The sequence below is a fragment of the Rhynchophorus ferrugineus genome, unplaced genomic scaffold (assembly GCF_030347505.1).
Source record: "Rhynchophorus ferrugineus isolate W39M unplaced genomic scaffold, kcgeb_rfMv2 rfM3, whole genome shotgun sequence".
Lineage (NCBI taxonomy): Eukaryota > Metazoa > Arthropoda > Insecta > Coleoptera > Curculionidae > Rhynchophorus > Rhynchophorus ferrugineus.
Window position 1 is genome coordinate 73,825,266 of NW_027472582.1, and position 24,405 is coordinate 73,849,670.

General features: G+C 32.7%; 6 protein-coding genes across 22 annotated transcripts in view; 2 read left to right on the forward strand and 4 right to left on the reverse strand.

The window, feature by feature from the left end:
• Nep3 (M13 family metallopeptidase neprilysin 3) overlaps nt 1-9,558 on the reverse strand; it is a 21,990-nt gene extending 12,432 nt beyond the window's left edge. Inside the window, exon 1 of one of the 6 annotated variants that reach the window (XM_076397697.1) lies at nt 9,475-9,558. In XM_076397697.1, coding sequence (XP_076253812.1) covers nt 9,475-9,486 — 12 coding nt within the window. In that variant the 5' untranslated portion in view covers nt 9,487-9,558. Of the gene's footprint in view, nt 1-1,528; nt 1,687-1,996; nt 2,076-4,317; nt 4,440-4,689; nt 4,759-6,481; nt 6,638-9,474 lie in introns of those variants that run through there. The other 5 variants (XM_076397695.1, XM_076397700.1, XM_076397698.1 and 2 more) reach the window with 5 other exon arrangements.
• LOC143192377 (uncharacterized) overlaps nt 1-24,405 on the forward strand; it is a 44,914-nt gene that overhangs the window by 3,618 nt on the left and 16,891 nt on the right. The gene's annotated exons all lie outside the window — the stretch shown is intronic.
• On the forward strand, nt 6,021-16,940 carry Elp5 (Elongator complex protein 5). 4 transcript variants are annotated; one of them, XR_013004765.1, is made up of 6 exons: nt 6,021-6,125; nt 12,700-13,029; nt 13,090-13,268; nt 13,325-13,512; nt 13,566-13,783; nt 13,848-16,940. XR_013004765.1 is itself a non-coding variant. In XM_076397751.1 (5 exons), the coding sequence occupies exons 1-5, from the start codon at nt 12,518-12,520 to the stop codon at nt 13,660-13,662; spliced, it is 849 nt and encodes a 282-aa protein (XP_076253866.1). In that variant the 5' UTR covers nt 12,412-12,517; the 3' UTR covers nt 13,663-13,824. The 4 variants fall into 4 exon arrangements, 1 of the variants encoding a protein (XP_076253866.1); XR_013004763.1 differs by lacking the exon at nt 6,021-6,125 and adding an exon at nt 12,412-12,572; XR_013004764.1 differs by lacking the exon at nt 6,021-6,125 and adding an exon at nt 12,412-12,572 and having other exon boundaries at nt 13,853-16,940.
• LOC143192408 (uncharacterized) lies at nt 11,560-12,380 on the reverse strand. Its single transcript, XM_076397761.1, has 3 exons — nt 12,104-12,380; nt 11,855-12,051; nt 11,560-11,798 (listed from the first exon to the last, which is right to left on the reverse strand). Exons 1-3 carry the CDS (start codon nt 12,277-12,279, stop codon nt 11,596-11,598), a joined length of 576 nt encoding a protein of 191 aa, XP_076253876.1. The 5' UTR covers nt 12,280-12,380; the 3' UTR covers nt 11,560-11,595.
• LOC143192405 (uncharacterized) lies at nt 13,718-15,002 on the reverse strand. Its single transcript, XM_076397756.1, has 3 exons — nt 14,691-15,002; nt 14,545-14,634; nt 13,718-14,080 (listed from the first exon to the last, which is right to left on the reverse strand). Exons 1-3 carry the CDS (start codon nt 15,000-15,002, stop codon nt 13,844-13,846), a joined length of 639 nt encoding a protein of 212 aa, XP_076253871.1. The 3' UTR covers nt 13,718-13,843.
• On the reverse strand, nt 15,407-23,787 carry LOC143192382 (protein Malvolio). Of its 9 annotated transcripts, XR_013004761.1 has the most exons (14): nt 23,668-23,787; nt 23,492-23,599; nt 23,245-23,433; nt 22,659-22,832; nt 22,413-22,602; nt 21,084-21,243; nt 20,782-21,026; nt 20,520-20,728; nt 18,407-18,596; nt 18,099-18,351; nt 16,649-16,924; nt 15,854-15,886; nt 15,734-15,797; nt 15,407-15,669 (listed from the first exon to the last, which is right to left on the reverse strand). XR_013004761.1 is itself a non-coding variant. In XM_076397717.1 (12 exons), the coding sequence occupies exons 4-12, from the start codon at nt 22,830-22,832 to the stop codon at nt 15,615-15,617; spliced, it is 1,752 nt and encodes a 583-aa protein (XP_076253832.1). In that variant the 5' UTR covers nt 23,394-23,433; nt 23,492-23,599; nt 23,668-23,787; the 3' UTR covers nt 15,407-15,614. The 9 variants fall into 9 exon arrangements, 6 of the variants coding, with proteins under 6 accessions (XP_076253832.1, XP_076253828.1, XP_076253831.1 ...); XR_013004762.1 differs by having other exon boundaries at nt 23,394-23,601; nt 23,668-23,780; XR_013004760.1 differs by lacking the exons at nt 23,245-23,433; nt 23,492-23,599; nt 23,668-23,787 and adding an exon at nt 22,992-23,202.

Here is a 24,405-nt window from a genome sequence, read left to right on the forward strand (position 1 = left end):
ACCATCAAGGATTGGTATGCTAAGTTTAGACGTGGTGAAATAAGCACCGTGAACGCAGTTGATGTCCAAAAGAGGCTGCTACCGACGAAAACATAAATAAAAAATCCACAAAATGATTTTGAATGACCGTCAATTGAAACTGAATGAAAAAGTAGACACTCTAAAGATATCAACTGAACGTGTACATCATATCATTCACGAATATTTGGGTATGAGAAAGCTCTGTGCAAAATGGGATGATTCGGAGAAGTGTTTGAAGATGATCAAGCGTAATAAACCCAAGTTTTTGCGTCGATATGTGACAATGGATGAAACATGGCTCCATCATTGCATTCCGAAGTCCAATCAATGACAAGGTTATGGCCTCTGTATTTTGGGATGCGCATAGAATAATTTTCATTGACTATCTTGAAAAAGGAAGGACCATCAACAACGACTATTACATAACGTTATTGTGCCGTTTGAAGGATGAAATCGCCAAAAAACGACTGCGTTTGAAGAAATAGAAAGTGCTGCTTCACCAAGACAATGCACCGTGTCACAGTGAAAACGATGGCAAAAATCCATGAATTGGGCTTCATATTGTTTCCTCATCTACCGTATTCTCCAGATCTGGCCCCCAGCGACCATTACCTATTCTCAGATCTCAAAAGAATGCTCGCTGGGAAGAAATTTTCATCGAATGAAGAGGTGATCGCCGAAACTGAGGCCTATTTTGAAGCAAAGGACAAATCGTACTACAAAAATGACAAAAATGGTATTGAAAAGTTGGAGGGTCGCTATAACCAGTGTACAACCCTTGAAGGGAATTATGTTGAATAAAAAAACTAATTTTGCCCAAAAAATGTGTTTTACTATGGAGTTTTCAATTGACCTGTTATACTCCAGACCTTGCTCCTTCTGATTACTACTTGTTTCAACATATGAGCGATGATATGTTTAAACAGCACCGCATTTCTTATTAATATACCAAAAAATAGCTTAATTCGTAAAGAGCCTGAAAGGATACACCGTTCTTTCGATACAGAATCCGTAAAATGCCTGAAAGATAGGAAAAAATAGCTATCTATTGACAATTCTTTGACTAAAAAGCATTGTACCGATTTTTCACGATAAAACTTCTCTTGAAAGTATTTTAAAAACAGATAGTTATAATTAGCAAGCAATTATTATTGTCAATAGTCAAACATATTATTGGTTACGCATAAATGAAAACGTCATATTACAAAAAACAAAATAGAATACGTAAAATAGTAAAATGAAAAATTAATGATAATAATACCCGGTAGAATTAGCGTTTCCCAATATTAATAATAAATTACGTTATATTATACAAACACAAAAACATCTTATCTAAGTAGGACCGAGATTTTACAGATTATTTTATTTATATCTAATAAAAAATATGATATTGATATATCAACGAATAGAGAACCTTTAAAATGCGTTTACCGAAAATTTACCGGATACAGTGTGACGTTTATTATTTTCTGAATCATAAAACAAAAACTGTAACTGTAAAACTTACTGTATCCCGTCCGACCAATCTCCTGAAAAACTCCATTTCGACGAGCGACAATTCAAAACTAACCGCAATTCACAACTCGCAGCGCACTACCTAAAAATAATACCGGGAAAACGAACCAACCGAGCTCAAGCCCGAGTGGCTAGGAGTTCCGCTATTTGTTGTTGTTATCGTTTTTATCGCATCAGCTATTAATATTTGATAATATTCGCGTTTTTATTAGGAAAAACGCAATACACACGGTCGGATATCGGCGGTCGCTGTCAACGTTCGACGGAGACGGCGCTGCGATCGGCTTTAGGGTTCTCAGTCGGTATGAACATGTTTCATCTTTGATATGTGTCACATTAAGGTTATAAAAATAGCAGTTAACTTGATTCAAACAGATAAAAAGCTGGTGTTCGCTTGATATTCAGTAAATTTTGTAGTTTAATACGGCTAACGTGATTTTATCTTCTGGTGGGTACAGACCTGAGCATTCGGTGTGAATTTCGTTGAGAAAATTGAAAATGCGCATGAGCAGAACGGAATTCGGCGAACGTTCGTGCCGAACAGGTTTCATAATTGGTTCAAAGTCGTAGTGTGCATGTACTTTGCTTAGTTCCAGTATTCGCCACGTGATTTTCAGCGCTTGGCGACGAACAGAACGTTATTCTAGGAGATCGGGATCGAGCACAACAAATTTGAGCGAATGTTGAAGAAAAATTGACGGGATTATGAATGACATAGGTTTTGGTTTCGAGAAATTAACCCTGCTTTTACTGTAATTTAACAGGTCAATTGAAAAGTCCCCGGCCTACCATAGTAAAACTATTTTTTTTTGCCAAAATTAGTTTTCTTATTCAACATAATTCGCTTCAAGGGTGATACACTGATTATAGCGACCCTCCAACTTTTCGAAACCATTTTTGTAGTACGATTTGTCCTTTGCTTCAAAATAAGCCTCAGTTTCGACGATCACCCCTTCGTTCGACGAAAATTTCTTCCCAGCGAGCATTCTTTTGAGATCTGAGAACAGAAATAGTCGCTGGGGGCTAGATCTGGAGAATACGGTAGTAACTAAATTCAAACTTGTGAAAATTACTTCATTCGGTTTTTTGTACTCGGATGACCGAGGTTGAGAAATCTTAAAACAAAAGTTCGATACTCTTCTTCAAAACCCTATATTTTAATATCGATATTTTAATTTGTAATTCAAAAGCTCGATACAACTATCGATAATCGATAAATATATAGATATTCTTTTGGCATCTCAATTAACATTATTTAATAATCATGAATTTAAGCAATTAATATAATAATAAGCAATATAAACTTAGTTCCGAAGAAAACTGAAAACATTTTTTTTTTAATTAGCAGGTGTACAATTTTGTTTTCTCCATTTTTTGCAGAAATTCATCATTCCTTTTTTGGTCAGTTGAGTTATTCTCCTATGATACCTTTTTAGAAATTTCCTAAATGTTCTGGTTATTCAAAAAGAAATCATCCATCAAAATTAATTTACAATATTTTTTCTAAATATTTTAAGTGAGAAAATTCCTATATAATTACAAGATATATAACCTAAAAGCCATATTAGTTGTCAAAAAGAGTTCAGCAGCGCCATCTAGTACTAATATATTACTCTTTATATATCCATATTGTACTATGTCAAAAAATATTGACATATTAAACACATATGGCACAAAAAGCTCCTATTAAATAAATAAGTACCCTTGAGAGAAAGGACATGTTTGTTTTACTTTCATATAGTGTACATTAGCTTATATTTACAGATAAAAGCGATAAGACAAACACATATTTGTGCCGTTTATCTTAATTAATGCGATAGTTACTGAACTATGCATTATTTTCCCTCAAATATTAACACGTAATATAAAATAGTTACAAAGTATATTTTGCGTTAATAGATAACAAGACTAATACAAGAAAATAACATACGTACCTTTGTATTGTCTATTATGAAACAAATAAACAGCCAACTATTAAAAATAATCATCAATTTTCTGATAGTTATTCTACGTCATAGTATTAGCAAAAAAACGGAAAACTTTTAACACTAATAAAAATAATGAATAATAAAAAGTTATTAATAGATGCATGATACTTTAAACTGATGAAAAGTGCGAATCGTAATTATTAGATTTTGTCAATTTTGATTTTTAATAATATTTTTGAAATATTAAGTTATGTTAGAGTAATACATAGTAAGATAGATATTCCTGTTTATATTTAGATTCGCACATACACAGTTTCGTTTATATTATGTCTTATAAACAGAAAATACCATAACACATATGTTACTGTCTCAATACATGGCAATAAAAATTGAAAATAAACCTAAAAAACACATTTATTTGGAGAAGGTTATTAATATAGCTTTGAGGATAATAAATTAACAAAATCACAGTTTCCATGTGATTTTTGCAGTAACCCCTTAAGTCTGGAACACTGGATTATTTTAAGCTTCACAAAACGTAAATATAAAACAGGCGTAATAAGGAAACGTCAACAATATAATTCAATTGTTTTCACAGCACACTATGTTGCAGTAATCTCGCGCAAATAGAACTATAATCTTATTATCCTTATTACTTTCGATCCTATCAGTTCTAATATTGTAAAGCATGCCATGAAACGTGAACGGACTAAAATTCGTGTCTTTTAAAAACATTCACATACATTTATTTACGTATTTTTAAGAATCTCGCGTAAATCTCTCGGAATCTAAGTAACCCATGATGTATTTTTAGAAGTGTTAGTACTATATACACATAAACAATTTTACTTACGTTTTAGCTGTATGATAATAAATTTAGATTCGACCGATCGGTAGACCTGACCGAGTACTGTTCGAAAAAGTGCAAAAGCGACGCACGTCATGGTTGTTTTAATTAAGCCGAGGCAGCTGTTTAGACGTTAATTAAAACCGAACGTCAATGAAGAGGGCACAGCGAAGTTTTAATCGAAAAAAGTCGTGTTACTTTAATTATTTGTTGCGTGGGTGTGCCGAATATTGGAAGCCTTCTTTATTTTCGTATACACACAACTGCCATGATTATTTCATTAGTAAAACATATAATTTTATTGAAAATGTTTAGTTTCTATCCTAAATATAGGTACAATTTGTGATCGAAGAAGCTAAATGGTAACAAGTCACATACCCAACTAATAACTATACAAACAGATATCTTAATATTATGATCATTACATTGGCATTTAAATAAATAAACACTGACAGTGACATAAGTAAATACGTAAACAAAAGCCGATAAAGAAGATTTCTAAAAAGCAACCCCTATTTAAATTTAATGTAGCTCGTATATCCAGTCAGTTATGTTTGCAATATAAGTAATTCTATAAACATATACGAATAATAAATTACAAATCCCAAAAATAATACGCAAATAATGAACGATAAAGCACAAAAATAGTTCTAATAAATTATCGGACGATATCAGTCATCGGTGACAGTGACAGAAAAAAATGATAAAGTAGATTTCTAATAACATGTTTTGCGAAAACTCTAATAATTTGTCAGTTATGTTTATAAAATACGAAACAGTGAAGACTTATTAGTTTATTACAGATATATGCGTACAATATCAGGTAAGGATCAAAATTAATTATAATAAACTGACGAAAATATAAAGTACCCATTGATTAAACAGATCTGCGTATTGTATCGGTCAATTTAACAGAAAGTTTATGATAAAACAGAACAAATAAAATACGGATTGAGCTATATTAGTTAAATATTGTCACTTATTTAGAAATTAAAATGATGGATGAAAAATAGGAATCTGTAACTTATAAATTCGATGTTTTAACGTAAATTTGTATTATATTGTATCTCAATAAATACAAATAGCGATGTTACGTGATAATACATAAGAAAAAAACTGATAATATATGAAGCACAAAAATAATACTAATAAATTATCGGACGATATCCGTCATCGGTGACAGTGACAGAAAAAAATGATAAAGTAGATTTCTAATAACATGTTTTGCGAAAACTCTAATAATTTGTCAATTATGTTTATAAAATACGAAACAGTGAAGTCTTATTAGTTTATTACAGATATATGCGTACAATATCAGGTAAGGATCAAAATTAATTATAATAAACTGACTAAAATATAAAGTACCGATTGATTAAACAGATCTGCGTATTGTATCGGTCAATTTAACAGAAAGTTTATGATAAAACACAACAAATAAATTACGGATTGAGCTATATTAGTTAAATATTGTCACTTACATAGAAATTAAAATGATGGATGAAAAATAGGAATCTGTAACTTATAAATTCGATGTTTTAACGTAAACTTGTATTATATTGTATCTCAATAAATACAAATAGCTATGTTACGTGATAATACATAAGAAAAAACTGATAATATATGAAGCACAAAAATAATTTTAATAAATTATCGGACGATATCTGTCATCGGTGACAGTGACAGAAAAAAAAAATGATAAAGTAGATTTCTAATACATGTTTTGTGAAAACTCTAATAAGTTGTCAGTTATGTTTATAAAATACGATACAGTGAAGACTTATTAGTTTATTACAGATATATGCGTACAATATCAGGCGAGGATTAAAATTAATTATAATAAACTAACGAAAATATAAAGTACCGATTGATTAAACAAATCTGCGTATTGTATCAGTCAATTTGACAGAAAGTTTATGATGAAACACAACAAATGAAATACGGGTTGGGCTATATTAGTTAAGGGCTGTCATTTATATGCAAATTAAAATTATGGACGAAAAATAGGAACCTGTAACTTATAAATACGACGTTTTAACGTAAATTTGTATTATATTGTATTTCAATAAATACAAATAGCGATGTTACGTAATAATACACAAGAAAAAACTGATAATACATGAAGCAAATATACAGTTACTGGTTATTCCACTAAACTCGATAAATATTATACCTTATCCTGTATAGCTGATGATATACTTTGAATCGTATCCATGTTTTTTCGTATCACTTCACTAGGGTTTATAACTTCACCAAACTGATCGGCGATATTTTTCTATGATAACGCGTCGCATTCTCGTACGCCATTTATGATTAAATCATTAAATAAAATGAAGTTGCCGATCGAAATATTTTGCTTTCGGAGATGCATTTATCAAACGAACCTAGACTAAATGGAATTGGTCGGTACACATTCGCACAATAGCGACATAAATTATTGGTGATGTTCTTATTAGTTTAACGTTGATGCGTTAAAATAACCACTTCTACAAGATGTTAACTTGATAGCTCTCAGTGTTAGGATCCCATTCTTGGGTTCGTACAGACGTTAAAACATTAAATAAACAAAAGCAATCGTCAATGATGACATTAAAATTCGCCAACAGATGGCGCTCATAACATTATCACTACATAGTATAAAACAAAGTCGCCTTTTCTGTCCCTATATCCCTATGTGCGCTTAAATCTTTAAAACTACGCAACGGATTTTGATGCGGTTTTTTTCAATAGATAGAGTGATTCAAGAGGAAGGTTTATATGTATAATACATGCATAATATACTAAGGCAACATTGCTAATTTTAGAGGTTTCTAACGTGATGTCGTAAATTAACCTATTTTTTTAGGCTTATTTAGCAATTAGCAAAAACGCTGCCTAACCCTACGAGTTAGATCAAATTAATGTACTACAGTATTGTACACCATAAAAAGGTCTACAAAAAAGTCCGCGATGGTATATGTTTATCTTTTAGGGATAACCCACATTAACCATTTTTATTGTTTACTTTTTACGTGAGAAAATGGCTTATTTACGAAGCTATTTTAAGCAATACGGCATTAATCCTTATCGAATTAAGTACCTTAAATACAGTGTGCAATTAATATAGATCAATATGGTTCCTTACAGCATGTAAATTAAACAAATATTTTCGGAGATATTACAAATTTAAAATTTGCGTTTAAAAATGTGTAATGTAATAAAAATTGTATGAATTTAGATATTCCAAAGATAGCAGGAAATCTTCATAGTAAGTATAGGGGAAGAGGAATTGTTTTACTCCAAATTTAATGCGTGCAGGCCAAGGGCAGTAATGAATGAACCAAAAATACTGGATCGATTTTAATCATGTTTTCATTGAGTGACATAGGCATATATATTTTATGCCCGTGCAAAGTCGGAGCGGGCCGCTATGTTTTTATATACAACGTTCATATTTTTTCTGTAGTGTATTTAATTTAGTATCAGCATTGCACCCGTGCGAAGCCGGGGCGGGTCGCTAGTTTAATCATAAATTAATGGTTAAATTTTAAAGAAGAACCTAACCTCAAATACGGTATAGGTTCCTTTTTTTTTAAATTATTGAAATGTAATTTGTTTTGAAACCAAATTATAACAAAAGGCACAGTAATGTATATTTTTAGCACACATTAATTGTTATTTCATGCAATTCTTTTGTTTAGTTTTTTTAGTTAATTACTAAAAAATATGATGTTATTCTGCTTAATATTATAAACGTAAGAATTCACAACATACATTTTATATTTACAATAAGCAACTTTTATTTAAAAAGGCATTTGACCTAGGTTATGATAGACCTGCCTCAAAAATCAAGAATAAAGAAACAAGCTGAATCTTACAGCCCTATTTCGCAGCTACCAACGATATCAAAATTATTTGAGAAAATGCTGTTAAAACGTGTTAAACCGTTTATATAAAATACCACATTTCCAATTTGGATTTTGAAATCACCACTCACTCAACAGTCTACCAAGTCCATAGAGTAACAGCGATTGTTGAAAAGGCATTCGAAGGAAAGACTGAAAAAGAAATACTGTCCTGCAATATTCCTGGAGGTTTCACAAACTTTCGACTGAGTATGGCATTTGGGATTTTTCAAAATGAGCATAGAATATTCATAGGGTAGTGTTTTAAGATTGCTGCTGTATCTGCTCTACATTGCTAATTTCCCAGCAACAAAAGTAACAGTACTTGGAACGTTTGCCGACGACACAGTTATCAAGGCAAAAGATACATCTTTGCCTAAGGTTATAGAAAAAGTACAAATAGCAATTAACAAGATCTACATATGGACTGGAAAATATAGCTTGGATGGTAAGCAAAATTGTTCATCATGTTAGAGAAGAAGCAACTGACTAACCAGGTCAGAAGATAACGAAGAGCTGCACGATGACCTCGAAATCAAATGGTTATATGAAGTGTTCCAAGATTTCGTCTTGAAACATGAAATAAGGCTGCTAAATCACAGCAGCGTGCAAGCAATACTGCTACTGGACAGCACACAGGAAATCAGAAGAGTGAAGCGAACCAAACCGCACGAGCTTTTATAGTGTATAAGTTTTATTCTTAACTTTAGCTTCAGTAGTTTAGTTTTATTTTAATTTTGGAAATACATACTGATATATTAATCCCGCACTCGCCTTTTTTGTATATTAATGCAAGTACAATAGAACAGTAGTAATAAATTAATTTGTAAACTAAGATTGTATGAAGTAGATATAATGTAAGATGTAATTAATTTTAAAAAAATCAAAAAGACTATTACTGTAACTTCGTTGAGTTTATACATATAAACAAAAACGAAACAGATGTCAGAGAATAACAAAAAACCCGCATCTGTCGATGCCTCTACGATAAATACGCGACGAAAAAAAAAAACTATGAGGAAGAAACAACAAAACACTATTCGCTCGACCTGCCACGATCCGGCTTTGGATCCGTATCGAAATTGGCCGGCCGAGCCGTACGACAGATTAGGTTAAGTAGGCCGCGATTTCGATCAGCGTCGGAACCCGCGGTTCGCCACCCGACAGAAACACGTCGCCGCGTGACGTCGGTACCCGTTTCCGGGCCGCCGTACCCGCCCGCTATTTGTGGAACCAATTTGGAGCGTTTTCCGCGAATCGGACCGCCAGCAGAAACACTTACCTTGGCTGTCATGTCGAGGCCGCCACGCACTTTGGCCGGTGTCGACGCCCCGGGACGGGAACGGTGCGTCGTCGCGACGCCGACCGTCCGTCGATCGATAGACGAGATCGGGCCGCTCGGCTTCGGCCGATTTGGGGGTTCTAGAGCGAAGGGTTCATCTCTATCGGGGGAGAGAGGATACGCGATGTCCTCGAAGTATTTAAACAATAAAATATTTTTAACAGAAAAATTGAACCGACTCCAAAAAATAAATAAGGAACTCAATAAGAATTAAAAAATAATCAAACTTGAATTTTTAACACAAAAAAAAATTTTAAAATAGATATATATATACATAATTATTGTTGTAATAACTAAATAAAAATAAACAGAAACCTTATTTAACTATATTATCTAACAGGTCAATTGAAAAGTCCCCGGCCTACCATACCAAAAAACATTTTTTGTCCTTTAAGGGTGATACACTGATTATGGCAACCCTCCAACTTTTCGATACCATTTTTGTAGTGCGATCTGTCCTTTGCTTCAAAATAGGCCTCAGTTTCGGCGATCACCTCTTCATTCGACGAGAATTTCTTCCCAGCGAGCATTCTCTTGAGATCTGAGAACAGGAAATAGTCGCTGGAGGCAAGATCTGGAGAATACGGTGGATGAGGAAACAATTCGAAGCACAATTCGTAGATTTTTGACACGGCGCATTGTCTTGGTGAAGCTGCATTTTCTTTTTCTTCAAATGCGGCTGTTTATCGGCGATTTCGTCCTTCAAATCGTCGAATAACACTATGTAATAGTCGCTGTTGATGGTCCTTCCATTTTCAGATGCCATAACCTTGCCAGCCGACTATTGGCTGGTTATTGCCGTCTGGTTTTGGGCCAGAACCAAAAAAATCTATACTCACTTATCGTCTGATTGGAGACGATATACTGATCTACTATGAAGTTAAGTCCACCAACTTGGGAGAGAGACTTCTACAGAAAGCCGGGTTCCACATCTCCTCTCTAAAGTTCTCAGTGGTTCACTTGAACAATATTCCCAACCCTGCGGACAATTTAGATTCCTGTGAGTGACATTTGATCCTTGGCTCACCTGAAAGCACTACATTGCTGAACTGACGAACTAGAGTCCTCCTGATCTTTTTCGTCATCGTCGCCAGGAAATCATAGTGAAAATGTATATGTCAATCGTCCTCCCAAAAATGGATTATGGCTGTCTCCTATGCAACGCTGCATCCAACACTTACTAAAAGGTCATATAGTCTATTCAAAGTTTTTTTAGTAATGCGTCATGGATATCTGCGACGTCGAAACATTGCAATGTTGCCGCATCAAATCTGAGTTTTAGGAATTTCCAGCACTGCACAGCATTATCACATATACTGAAACTTTCCGATTCACTGTCCAATTCAATCACTAAACTGTTAATTTCTAATCTGTCTAAAACATGTTCACGATTCACGATTCCACTATTTATAAATTACTTTCTCTGTATGTCTTATCGAGTTCATCCAAGCCGAAGGTATTATAATATTAATATATATTAAAATATTAAATATTTTGCGAACAAACGTCATAGGTATAAATAAGGTCGAACAGGTAACGAAGATACAGCAATAGATGTTTTAATCGAATAAAACCTGAACCCTCATGATGGTTCAGAATAGATATTAATCGATACAGATATTTGGCAACATGACAACATTTGACCACATGTTGCAAAATCTGTGCAAACCTATAGGAACCGCATAAATAGTACCCTCGATCCTATTCGTCGTATTCGCCGAACATTCTTCTTCCTGACCACATGAACTAAAGATAAGAAAATCGGAACAACTCGTATATATCCTCAAAAACAAGTATTCTTCTATCATAGCAACGTGAACATAGTAACATAAAGTATCTTAGAAACATTTTGAAATAACCGAAAGTTCATTTTCACTATTAAACGAATCCAACATTTTATTAAATTATAATGGGGACTTTTTAATGGATGTCAAAATTAAAAACTCATATAGAAATTATCTTTAAAGCCACTTACACAAAGAAAATAATTCCAACATATCTCAATAAAGTAATAATAACTATAAACAACACTGAAAACAGTATATTACAAAATATATCGATTCATATTTTATGTACAGCCTCGTCATAGGTTGGTATATCATCCGAAATGTCATTTTCTCGACTTGGCGCCACGGCCGACGAAGCATTTCCAGTCTGGAAAAACCCGGATGGCCGTGGCATGTTCAACGCTTCGACATAATCCGGGGGCGACTCGCTCTTGTTGTCAACTGACACGACGGAATGAAGAGAATCGCCTTCCAAGCCTACGTTGATTGTCCGATGACAGCAAACATCCGTTTATTCAATTAATATTACTTACTACTTCTATAATTCGCTATCAGAGTTTCCAACAGATAATTTACGTTACCCGCGCTAACGGTTCTCAGTCCAGAATCGGTCAGACCCGATATATTTCGCGGATTGTTAATTCCCACTTCCATTTGTCGTTCTTTTTCTATCTTCTTGCAGTACCAGCAGAGCAAATACATTACTAGAATAATTCCAATTCCAAACACCCTAAATATAAACGTACATACAGATTTTATATTGGTAAAAATAACGTTCATACCAAAAACACCAGTTCTGGTAGTATTTTGATGTTTTATGAACTGAACAACAACCATTCCCTGTATCGCAACAAATTTCTATTTTATAACAAATATATCGATATATATTGGACGAATTCGCACGGACATTATGTTTATATATGGTACAGTATTTGATATCCTTTAATCCGGGCGTCATACTCTATAGAACCATCATCTTGCAGTTGTAAAAATAAGAAATGAAAATAATTTAAACATCTTTCACAATAGTGACAGTTTTCACAGATGTCGCTCGACAAAATCTCAAATTAAAACGACGCAGTTTGTATTGCTGGTTGTCGCCTACCAGATTCCAGATTGACAGTATTTGGCAAATTCTAACCAAAATCGCAACGTGTTTGTTTACAAAATTTTAAACCTATATCTGAGAGAAAATAATGTTGAAATCTTACATAAACACCATACCTTATACGAAATTCATTCTTATTAAAGGTTAGTACTAATATTTTGATATTGTTTTATGTAATTAATGGCTTTATCTCGAATATTTTTAGCTTGCTCCATGCAAGTTATTTTCGCATTGCAATGTTAAGTTCAAGGTTTCTCGTTTTTCTTTTAGACTCCGTGGAATCCAAAGACGGGAAATTGTTCGAATATTTGGTAAAACAACATGTAAATAAAAAAGAGCACAAATTACACTATTTTGTGTGTGAGGGGGTCTTTAAGAAAGCTCAACAAAAATATGTAAATGAACCTAATATAATTCTATATGACTATGTAACTAATTCAGGGGGCTGGATGCCAGAAAATATTCAAGAAAATTTCAGCGACAAATTAGCAAAATTGGGCGAAAATGACATTGTTGTTATTGATGCATTAACGAATATTATTTTTCAGTATGGCGTTACTGAAACATATAGAAGTCTCAATTACTTAAAAAATAAAAAAGGTGCGTAATTATTATCAATATTATGATGTTATATTTACCATATTCCTTTTATTTGGCTAGTAATTCAGCAAATAATAGCTGTTCTACATAAAGATTTAATAGAGGGCGATGAAAACAAAACATGTATGTTCTTTGAAAACCTTAGTACATTATGTATAACTGTTGAACCTAAATTTATGTCTGATAACAGACGTCTTCATTATCTGTATAAGAAAAGTGGTGGTAAAATAATGCAAGAGGTAAAGAGTAATAAACTTCTTAGGGTTTAAAAAAGTATATAATTGATATTTTCCAGATTGAAGAATACAGATTTGAGGGTGATAATTTATTAACCAGTAAAATAAGTAAGCCTTCTGCTAGTAGGTTATTAGAGAGGTCGGCACAGCCTAATATAAACCCAGAGAATTTATCAACATTTAAAATTGGATTAACAGAAAAAGAGAAAATATCCAGGGACAAAGTAATCTTGCCTTATTTACCCAGGTAATATGTTAGACTTTCTGCTGTTACAACACACTTTATGTAATCTGTTTCAGTGCTAATGAAAAAGAATCGGAAGGTCAGATAATCTACCAGTTAGATGAGATGGACGACTGGGATGAAGAAGACCCAGACGACGACCTGGATATTTAGCAATAAAGCTAGTGAAATTGTTAAAGTTATTTTACAGAAAGAAAATCGGCTGCCACTTGTTACAAATATTTCTATATTTAAATGCTACTTTATGTTTTCAAAGTGTTCATTTTTGTTTGTTGTAAGTATTTAATATAAGATAATATAATTTATTTTTAAGAACTCTTGACGTTTTTTTGTATTAGTAAAGAAATCTTTCGAAGACCGGATGACAATGAAAATCTACAGCTTTTTTCGTCATAGCACCATCATTTATCTTCTCTATGTCAGAAACTGTGAGTGATTTCAGTTTATTCAGGACCTTGACTAGGCGATTTTTTAAGATAATGCTTCTAGCGGCCCAAATAAATTTATTTAAAGTCAGATATCTTTGAAACCACGGTTCAAACAGGCATATATCTGGAATTGCTTCTTGGACCTAAAAAAAATGTACTGCGTAACACACTGAACCATTCTAAATTGTATTCTTTTATAGTAAATAGTATGACCTTACTACTAAAAAATTAACTAAATGCAAAGATCAATCAATATAACTTAGAAATAACATTTGTTTCTACATGGCCCACGCTTCTTATTTAACATATATAGAAAAAAACTGATTTATTTAGAAATTACTTAAAAAATAAAATGGAATGCATTATAGCAGAATAATGAATATAATATTTACTAGTCATTCAATATGTTTCACTAACACTGACGTGTATTGCAAAAAATTGATTTAAAATATAAATTTCCATTTTAAACTATGCATTCACACAACAGGCTATATTAAAATCAGTAGCATTATTTATTATTCCTGTATTATATAAAACTGTAATTATTTTCTTATCATCCTACTAATAAATTATAAAACAAAAACTTACAAAGTATAAATACTGTTACCTTATGAATCGGTCTGATGCTTCGTTTTCTGTGTAATTTACCGATGACATTCGGCTCAGACGTTAGGCAACAGCAGAGGCTTTGACAGTCCTAAAAGTAATGTACTTAATAAAACTAATATTTTCCCGCTTGGTATAACGTCCAACGTTTTCCAAACGATTATTCTCTTTTAAAAAACTCAAATCCAACTGATCTTCGTAATTTTGGTGCAGTGCCACTTTTTTCTTTATTACGGTGTCCGCATTTAAAGCTCTGTATTGTTTGACCGCCTGCAGAAATGCTTCCTTTTTCAAACTGTACTCAGATATGTTTTCGTTTCGGTTCTTTCCGGAGTAATCTGTTAATTCCAGCGGAGATATTGTTGGTTCATCCTTGGAGATGATTTTACGCGAGACATCAGAATGATTTAAAGCTGTAATTTCTTTTGGTTTTGACATTTTCGATATTGTGACATGCATTATGTAACCGATGCATTATAATTAGTGTTTGACATTATATTGATATTTGATAAGTGCATTCGATTAGTTCAGATTTTTTTCTATGTATAGCCTTGTTTAGCTTTGCGATTGTGTTTTTTTTTGTAAATTAATTTCTAGGTACAATACGCAGTGTTATTTTGTTTTTTCCTTTTTCTTTGTTATGACATTTATTACTTAAGTAACGTCTAAAATTAAAATAGCTTATAAACGTGTAATTTCCTTTTTTGATATTTATAATGTACAGTGTTTATAGTTTTGATCTTTTAACTAGATATAAAGATAAAATCAATTGGATTAACCAAAAATCAAAGCTTGATATTATTTTGTTTTTCCATCTTACTAAATTTTACAATGTATTAAAAATAAAATGAAAAACAGTTATGAATTATAATATTTTTTTTATTTAATAAAATGAAATATTTATTAAGATATCACAATAACATTTTTCAAAGAACAACAAACAATTACAAAGTCAAACAATATGAACACTGTTCTACGCAGTAAAATAACCTAGAAAAATATAATTCTATAAAGGCATGAACCTTCATTAGATTAGACTCATTCATCGCGCTACATCCTAGGGTCACTCGATCATGTTTTAGTATCGTCCTCTTTTGGATTCTGGTGACGTAATTCCGAATCGGTACTAAAAAGTAATTTGTATTATGAATATTGATTTAGGTGGTAAAAAATGAAATAAATGAACCTACCTTACTTATTTGTTAGTAAAAATTACTCATATTAGTAATTAGTAATAAAGAAGTAAATCGCGAACTAAAATGAATTTAAATTAGTCATGACAAGAAGCTGAAAATGTTAGTATTACTTACAAATTTAAAACAAGCCTTGATCAACATTTAATGCTGTAACAAATAGTTATTAGCTTAGTATAGTGATTAAAACTTCTAAATTTGCTTAAGTTTCTATATAGTTAAATTCACAATACAATCTGAATTGAGAAAAAAATTATGTTATATTAATTAACATAACCGATGAAACAATAAAAAATTCCCACAGAAGGCGTTGGAACTATTTAGAAAAACTTGCATGAGTGTTATTGTTTTGTTTTGACAGATATTGACAACAGAATTTTTGGTTGGGTTTTAGGTCTTCATAGACAACGCTACAATAGATGACAGGAACAAGTTTACTATTCATTTATATAAATACTGTAACAAAAGTTTAGTTTGAAGACATTCAACAGTCCGGAAAATGTAATTTATATTTTATGAAAGCGGAATAAGTAAGAAATCCATGTTTAAGGAATGCGGATTTAGCAATCCATGTTTCAGTATACAGAATAATTCTTTTTTTTTAGGAATGCGGAATAAGTAATCTATATTTGAGATCTTTTATAAATGCGATATCTACATTGAATATACAAATTTGTTATTTAAATAATTCTAATTATGGGTATTGAAATGATTTATTACTTTTAGGGAATCAAGATTATTTACGTTAAAATGTGAATCATCTCATTAGCTCAAAGAACTTGGTGACAGAAAAAAAGTTTGAGTAATAGTAATTATTCTATAGGTTTTTATAAAACTTTTTTGTCAATTCGGCGCAAATATATTAGTAATGAGTTAACAGAAATCAATGAAGTCATAATAAAGTTTACTCACCTGGAATATCGAGTGGCTGATATGGTAAACGTGTTCCCTACCGGTCCCATAATATATTTCTCCACGAAATTATATCGTAGCAAACGGGTATCCCCCATCGATACTGCCATATGTATCACCAGGTACGTGCAGAATAAAATGTAGAGGATACCCAGGAATATAACCAGCGCCAACCAGAACCAATTCAAGTTGAATTCGTTCACTGTGCTTACAACGAAATAGATATTGATGGCGATGACAACAAGGCTCAACAAAACAGACATGATTTTATTTGCGCTGAAAAAAAAAGAAATCTGGTGTATACACTGTTCACATAGAAGGCGCTACTAGAATTAAATCTTTGTTTTTTAGTTAGCCCTAACCCTCAAAAGTTGCGTGTATAAATTTGACAGTTGTCGGATCATTTTCATCAATTTGTGAATTATAACATTTTGAGTGAAGCAACATTTGTTAATGTGACAAAAAATGGATAAAAAGGAATTTCGCGTGTTGATAAAATATTGCTTTTTGAAGGGAAAAAATACAGTTGAAGCAAAAACTTGGCTTGATGCCGAGTTTCCGGACACTGCCCTGGGAAAATCAACCATCAAGGATTGGTTTGCTAAGTTTAGACGTGGTGAAATCAGCACCGAAGACGGTGAACGCAGTGGACGCCCGAAAGAGGTTGTTACTGACGAAAACATTTTAATTATCCACAAAATGATTTTGAATGACCGTAAATTAAAATTGAATGAAATAGCAGACAATCTAAAGATATCCATTGAAAGTGTGCATCATATCATTCACGAATATTTGGGTATGAGAAAACTCTGTGCAAAGTGGGTGCCGCGCGAGTTCACTTTTGACCAAAAACAACGACGAGTTGATTATTCGGAGCAGTGTTTGAAGATGATCAAGCGTAGTAAACACGAGTTTTTGCGTCGATACGTGACAATGGATGAAACATGGCTCCACCATTTCACTCCGAAGTCCAATCGACAGTCATGCGAGTAAACTGCACACGATGAACCCGCTCCAAAGCGTGAGAAAACGCAACAGTCAGCTGGAAAGGTTATGACGTCTGTATTTTTGGGATTCGCATGGAATAATTTTCATTGACCTTGAAAAAAGAAGGACCATCAACAGCGACTATTACATAGCGTTATTGGACCGTTTGAAGGATGAAATGAAAAGATGAGATGAAAAAGAAAATGCTGCTTCACCAAAAAAATGCGTCGTGTCAAAAATCCATGAATTGGGCTTGGGAAAAATGTGTTTTACTATGGCAGGCCTAGAAGTTTTCAATTTACCTGTTATTATGATTAAATAACTTTTAACCGATTTTTGTGTCTAAAACAATCAAAAGCTATATATAATAATACTTTTGTTATGTTTTGTGTATAAAAAAAACGTGGATTTCGTTCTCAAGTATCTCGTATGATAAAACTATGGACTGTTATAGTGTACTCACTATTCATTAGCAAATTCTCCCATGATATGCGGATTGCTGGTGAAGGCGATCGTCGGTATGGTGGCAAAGGGTAACTGCAAACTCATCAGCGCGTTCAATATGTCGTTTAAACCAGTCAAATCATCGATGCTACTGTAGAACGCCAAAAGAAAGGTGGGGATGATGGCGATGGTTCTGGTGAACAGGACCCGTTTCCATCTGGCCCACTGGAGATTGAGGAAACCCTCCATCGCGAACTGGCCGGCGTATGTACCTGCGCGAACACAATCATTCTCGATAAACGAATAGGAATATTGTTGTTGACTTACCCGTCATGGTGGAGCTCTGCCCCGCGGCCAATATCCCCACCGCCCAAACATACATAGCGATCAGGCCGTACGTACATCCCAAAAATATGCCTCCTTTGTACAGGTCCGCGTTTACGTACTCTTTCGCCTCGGGACCAGTATGGGGAAATATACTGGCGTTGATGGAAGGGTAATTCTGGCAATATCCATACTAATCAAAAAAAAATCTTGTTATATATAATTACAAGAACCTTTTGATCTGATATTTCAAAAATATGTCTTTAATTACTGTTTTATTGACAGTAAAGTGTCACCAATGCCACCTTAGATTTTATCAATCCCCTTTTAAGGCATCAAAATGATTCAGAGGTGATATTCAAAAGGTATATGTGGAAAAATTGTCAAAAACACATTATTTCTCAAGGCGTTCAGATAATATGACTTCTTTTGTTTTTAAAATGAAATCCTTGTTTGTCGCTGCTTTTTTTCTCTAAAATCGTCAGGGATTTCATAAACCGAACTTTTCGTTTCGTTTTGCAGGTTGTCTAACTTCAAATTATGTAATTTTTCTATTTCTTAAAAAATTTTTTTAATGTTTTTTTTTTTACATTTTATTGTTAAGAGAATAGAATTATTAATAAAAGTAAGTTTTGGTATAAATGTAACTGGAACATTTGTATACGAACAAAAATTATAATGTGACTATGCCGCACCAAATTTAAGTTTTCGTTCGTACTAACGTAAATAAAATAATAAAACAAAAATAACCTTATAAACTATTTTAAAAGTATAGTATTCTAATGCATATTTATTGAAGGATACAGTTAATTAAACAGCCGCAATAGTTAGAGTTGTTTTATTATATTTACATTGACATATGACAACGTTGTCGACCACTACCAACACAATTAGAATATTATAGACGCATTAGAATCTATTGTCTCCTTTTAACTACTTTAGTAAAATATGAAAGAAAAATGCTCGGAGTTTAAAGGATTTTATTTTTTATAAACTAAATTTCGCAATACGTTCGACGTCGCTGATGACATTGCATTGGCTGTTTTATTGGAAGGATTATATATAGGTTTAAAAAAAATCTAACTCATGAGGTTCTAAAAAAGTACACGAAAATTTGTTTTCCACATTTTGACCAGGACAGCCATGTTTGCCATATTGATTTCAAATTTTAAAAGTATTTTAAGATGAAAGCCCATAATCCAAATATATAAACAAGTGTTCCTTCTATAGATCCTTCAAAAAGACTTCAATTTGTTACCTCTGTTGTAGCTTTACTAACCGAAGAGGATTTTAAAGATATTAACTGCACAAGTTTAGAGAAATACACAAATAAAAAAAGTCAACATTAAGAATTTATCAATGAATGTAAAAATAAAAAGAAAATTTTAATTAAGTATATTTTAATATACTTACAGAATAAATTTCCGTTACAGATTCCGTTACGTGTTCAGACGCATCAGACAGCATTCTCTTTCTTTTTATGTGGGGTAAAATGAGAAGGAAAATGTCTCCGAGTTTAAAACTAATTCTACATTTTTATAAGCTACATTTGGCACTATTTTCGACGTCATAGATCACGTGAATTGGCTATTTTATTGAAAGAAAGAATTGGGAGAAAACACAAATTTGTGGAAGTAAATAAATATCTTGAAGTTATCGCGTCAGAAAATCAAGAGACAGAGATAAAAAAATAACAGAACAAGCCTGTCTTGATAAAAAAAATACAACTCAGAAATAAAACAAATTAAAAGCCCTGGAAAGCAAAATACTACGAAATACAGTGGGGCCAATAATCTACTGCTCTGAAATAGTTCATTTTGGTTCTGGTAATTTTAATGTAAAATATATAAAGACGAGAGCTTATCTTCCATTCAAAAATTACTGGAGCTTATATGAGAAGTTTTGAAGCATCCACCGCATAGTCCAGATGTGTTGGTACCAGATACCACCGTGTTGGTAACATATTTGATTTAGATTAGAATTTTGTTGTATGTCAAAGCCAAACTGAACTAAAACTCAAGAGTTGATGCGGCAACATTGCAATGTTTGACGTCACCAATATCCATGACGCAATACTAAAAAAACTTTGAATAGACTATAGTTAAAAGCGACTTACTATATCGGCGTTGGTTTTCTGGAACAGCCCGTCGGCAAACACAGCCACCACAAACACATTTATCACGAAACTCACGAACAACGCGACGCAAGCCTCGATGAAAAAATACAAGTTGGCGTCGCGCACTTTTTCCGGCTTGGTCCTGTCGATATCTCGGGATTTAACAAGCGCCGAGTGCAGATACAAGTTGTGCGGCATTATGACCGCTCCTGAAACATAAACATCAGCCACTCCGGTCACCGCAGTCTCCCAAACCACGAACCTATGATCCCCACCGCCTGTAACAGGGCCCTGGAGTCGCATCCTTTACACCAGGGTATGAACATGCCCTCCAACACTCCCAAGCCGTCCGGTTTCGATGTCACGTACTCGTAGCCGAAGGTCACTCCCATGACCGTTATGAGTAGTCCGAAAAAACTCTCCAGTTTCCTCAGACCGTACTTGTCGAACATCAGGAAGGTGAACGTGTCGATTATGGTAATGAGAACGCCACCCCATATAGGTATCCTGTAAAATATCGGGTATGGGTGAAGAAACTTAACTTTAAATCTCATTATGTCTTACTTGGTATTCGATAAAAGGTAAATCCCGATTGCGGTTCCGATTACTTCCTGCATATCGGACCCTATAATCGCTATCTCTATCATCAGCCACAGGATAATTCTGGGGAATTTCTTGTACTGTCGATAACACATTTCAGCCAGGTGTAAACCAGTTACAACTCCTGTAATTAACAATTTATATGCTTCGTACCAAAAATATACTACTTGGAGCCAAAATCTCACACCTCCAAGAAATAAATCAGCAGTACGCTTCAAATTCATCAATTAATCGTTGTTGTACTTTTTGATATCATTTAACATCGAATTTGAAAGAATTAATGGCCCATTCATACTTAAAGTGATTATAAAACACTGCAAAAGTTAATTAAAACGTTGATCGTTAATTCTGCTGAAACTAAAAATGAATCTGCTTCTTTGTAATGCGCCTGTATTAACAAGCATTAATAAAATTTATAATTGTTTAATCATAAGTTTTACTACTTTCAAATTTTATACTTAACTATTGTGGCAGGCTAATTTTTATTAATTATAATAATAACATTAACTACTAATATTACAAATATAAGGACAAAAATTAAATGGTTACTAAATATTTACTTAATCAGAGTGTAATTAAAACAGCCTTAGAAAAAGTGAAGATAAAATCAAAACAAATGCTATGCAAAATATAAAAATTACAGGAAATTACATCTTACTTCATTTGTCTAAATATAAATGTCAATATGTGTTTCTATAAAACGTACAATTTGAGTTAGTTCATTCAAGATTTGGAATAATTACAAGGAATAGATGTTTAACCCTGATACCTCCTTTCTTGAGGGCAAATATCTAGTACAAAATAACTGGAACCAGACTGATGGTTAGTCTCAGAAAATAATGGGCGCAATCAAAACAAAAAAACCTTTTTTTCTGTTTTCCAGGTAGGTAAAAGTAAATGTCATGCAAAATGTTGATTTCTTTTTCATGAAATGATGTGGAAATAGCAAATGAGCATGCCTTAATTTATTCATAACAATTATTGAGGTAAATCTTAATTCATTTTATTAGTTTTATTGGCGGAAAGTTATTCAAACTTTCAGATTAGATATTCGAACATGAAACAAAACTGTCAGAAATAGTACAGTGTGAACGAACCTATGAATAAATAACAAATAGTGGTAAATCCTCTATTTATTCATACAAGGAAGTATCACCAATTTAGGTCAATGGTTAATACAAAACAATATTTTCATAACTGTCTTATGATAATAAAAGATTAAACCATTCACTGTCTGCTTGATAGCACTAATCTTAATTAACACCAAAAGGTAATAAAACCAATAACACATACCTAATCTAGCCGCTAATCTCTGCATCAACAATCCTAAAATTGTAGCAGACAACAGAACCCATAATAGCTTATATTGTGCCACGGTACCACTCTGTAAGTCACTTTCAATGTTTCCTGGATCTAAATAGGCTATGGACATGAGGAAACCGGGTCCGGTGAAGGCCCATAGTTTCTTGAAACTGAAACCATTCTTCAAAAATACCAAAATTATGAAAGGAGCGTTGTTTTTGTGATGGCGCTACCTACATGGGATGTTTCAGGTATCTGTATTCTTTCTTCTGCGAAATAGGTCTGTGATTGAGATAGCACGGTTCTTTCGTTTGGCATTGCAGCTGATGAGTCGGGAATATTAGGGTCACTACTGCTGTAAGCACTGTTTATGTTGCCCGAATCATTGAGATTGTATGACTTTTGCGGCATCTAAAAGTAATAAGAGCTATATAAATGATTACAACATAAAATGAATATTAAATCATAGTTTGCATTATGTAATTTATTTGTATCTTAAACCTAAATTATCATCAATGCTACTAAAATACTGTTTAAATAATAGTTTTGTTTATAATAAACACCATTTACCATTTTTGAAGAAATGTGTTGGATTTATCTTCCAAATAAGAAAAACCACATGAATCACTATCTGGGACAAAACATGTTTAGTTTGGAAAACTACAGTGTCATTGAAAATGCATGTTATCAAACTGATTTTATAAATTTTTGCAAATAAGCAAAACACTTTACTAACAAATATCAGCTGATATATGTCTTTTATGTTAAATTACCGACGACCAATGTCAAATTTCTGTCAGATATAACGAAATATTTTGCTCACCTTTGTTGCGATTCGTAAACCTTGGATTAAAACTAACCACAACGCGTACGGATTTGCAAACTAGACTAATACCCAATGCGAGAACAAATTCGTTTTAAATTTGCGCTAAGGATTATTAATTCCCCACCTTATCACAGTATTGTACTAACCTGGGTTTAATTTTATAACTTCTTAATTCGTAATTACTCACTAAAACAATAAATTCTTGCATGATTAGGAACAACAATACAGTGGAATAAAACCCAACAATAACTTAACCCGGTTAATGATCTATGATCCATAAAATTACAGATGTAGTTATACACGCTTATTTTTGATTTGTAGCAAACATCGAATTGTATTGAACATCATAACTCTCTAAAAATAGTCCAAAATGCATTTCAAACAAAATAACAAAAACCTACTGGGTATAACAGTACTTACGATTTTAAAACGACTTATATTTGGTTTAAAAGTTGAACTTTGTATATCGAAAACAAATAAATTTCTATTGCAAAATTGTTATAGGAAATATGTCATACTATCAAGTACTACGAAATGCAATTCAATAAATCCGATAATTTGATTGAAAAATCTGAAAAAAGGCCTTGAGACTTTTATCAATATCTAAGTGGGACATACTATTGGCTGTTTGGGTTAGAAACAACGTAATAAAATGGATAAATATAATCTAAAGTACATTTTTATGGCAATACTTTGTACAAACAGTTATAACCAGGCTGGTGCTTTTTCGAAATAAGCTTATATTTCAACAGCCAAATAACTACGTAAAGCCCAAAAAGTCGGTGAAATTACAGTATTTCTTAAAACACAAATAAAATATGTTATTAAATTACAGTAGTAAACCTATTATTATAAGATATTAAATAGATTATTAATAAAATGACATGTCTGATTTTACGAAAACAAATGAAAAAATATTAAGTGTCACCTGATAAATACTTTCAATGTCTTTATTTAATTTACAAATTAGTGTAAAACTGCATTACTAACAGGGAATTTTAATAGAATACGTAATCAAAAACATTTATTTGTATAATTTGTAGAAAGCGCTTTTATCAATCTCGTTTTTCATCTGACAATCATAAATTTTGTTTATAATTCGTTTTTATCCTACAATCAAGTTAAATTTATTTATTTGATAACCCAGCATTTATTAAT

Bases quoted from the DNA above. Each gene is read 5' to 3' on its own strand.
- LOC143192408 (XM_076397761.1), bottom strand. From the start codon at position 12,279: ATGACGCCCGGATTAAAGGATATCAAATACTGTACCATATATAAACAT. The intron at 12,052-12,103 runs GTATGAACGTTA...GTTTATATTTAG, and splicing joins TACCAGAACTGGTGTTTTTG to GGTGTTTGGAATTGGAATTA. The intron at 11,799-11,854 runs GTAAGTAATATT...CAATCAACGTAG, and splicing joins GATAGCGAATTATAGAAGTA to GCTTGGAAGGCGATTCTCTT.
- Elp5 (XM_076397751.1), top strand. From the start codon at position 12,518: ATGTTGAAATCTTACATAAACACCATACCTTATACGAAATTCATTCTT. The intron at 13,269-13,324 runs GTAAAGAGTAAT...GATATTTTCCAG, and splicing joins GTGGTAAAATAATGCAAGAG to ATTGAAGAATACAGATTTGA. The intron at 13,513-13,565 runs GTAATATGTTAG...AATCTGTTTCAG, and splicing joins ATCTTGCCTTATTTACCCAG to TGCTAATGAAAAAGAATCGG.
- LOC143192405 (XM_076397756.1), bottom strand. From the start codon at position 15,002: ATGCATGTCACAATATCGAAAATGTCAAAACCAAAAGAAATTACAGCT. The intron at 14,635-14,690 runs GTTGGACGTTAT...CATTACTTTTAG, and splicing joins AGAATAATCGTTTGGAAAAC to GACTGTCAAAGCCTCTGCTG. The intron at 14,081-14,544 runs GTAACAGTATTT...CATTTTTTTTAG, and splicing joins GCATCAGACCGATTCATAAG to GTCCAAGAAGCAATTCCAGA.
- LOC143192382 (XM_076397712.1), bottom strand. The intron at 21,244-22,412 runs GTATGTGTTATT...TGTTAATTACAG, and splicing joins GAGATTAGCGGCTAGATTAG to GAGTTGTAACTGGTTTACAC. The intron at 21,027-21,083 runs GTAAGACATAAT...GATATTTTACAG, and splicing joins TACCTTTTATCGAATACCAA to GATACCTATATGGGGTGGCG.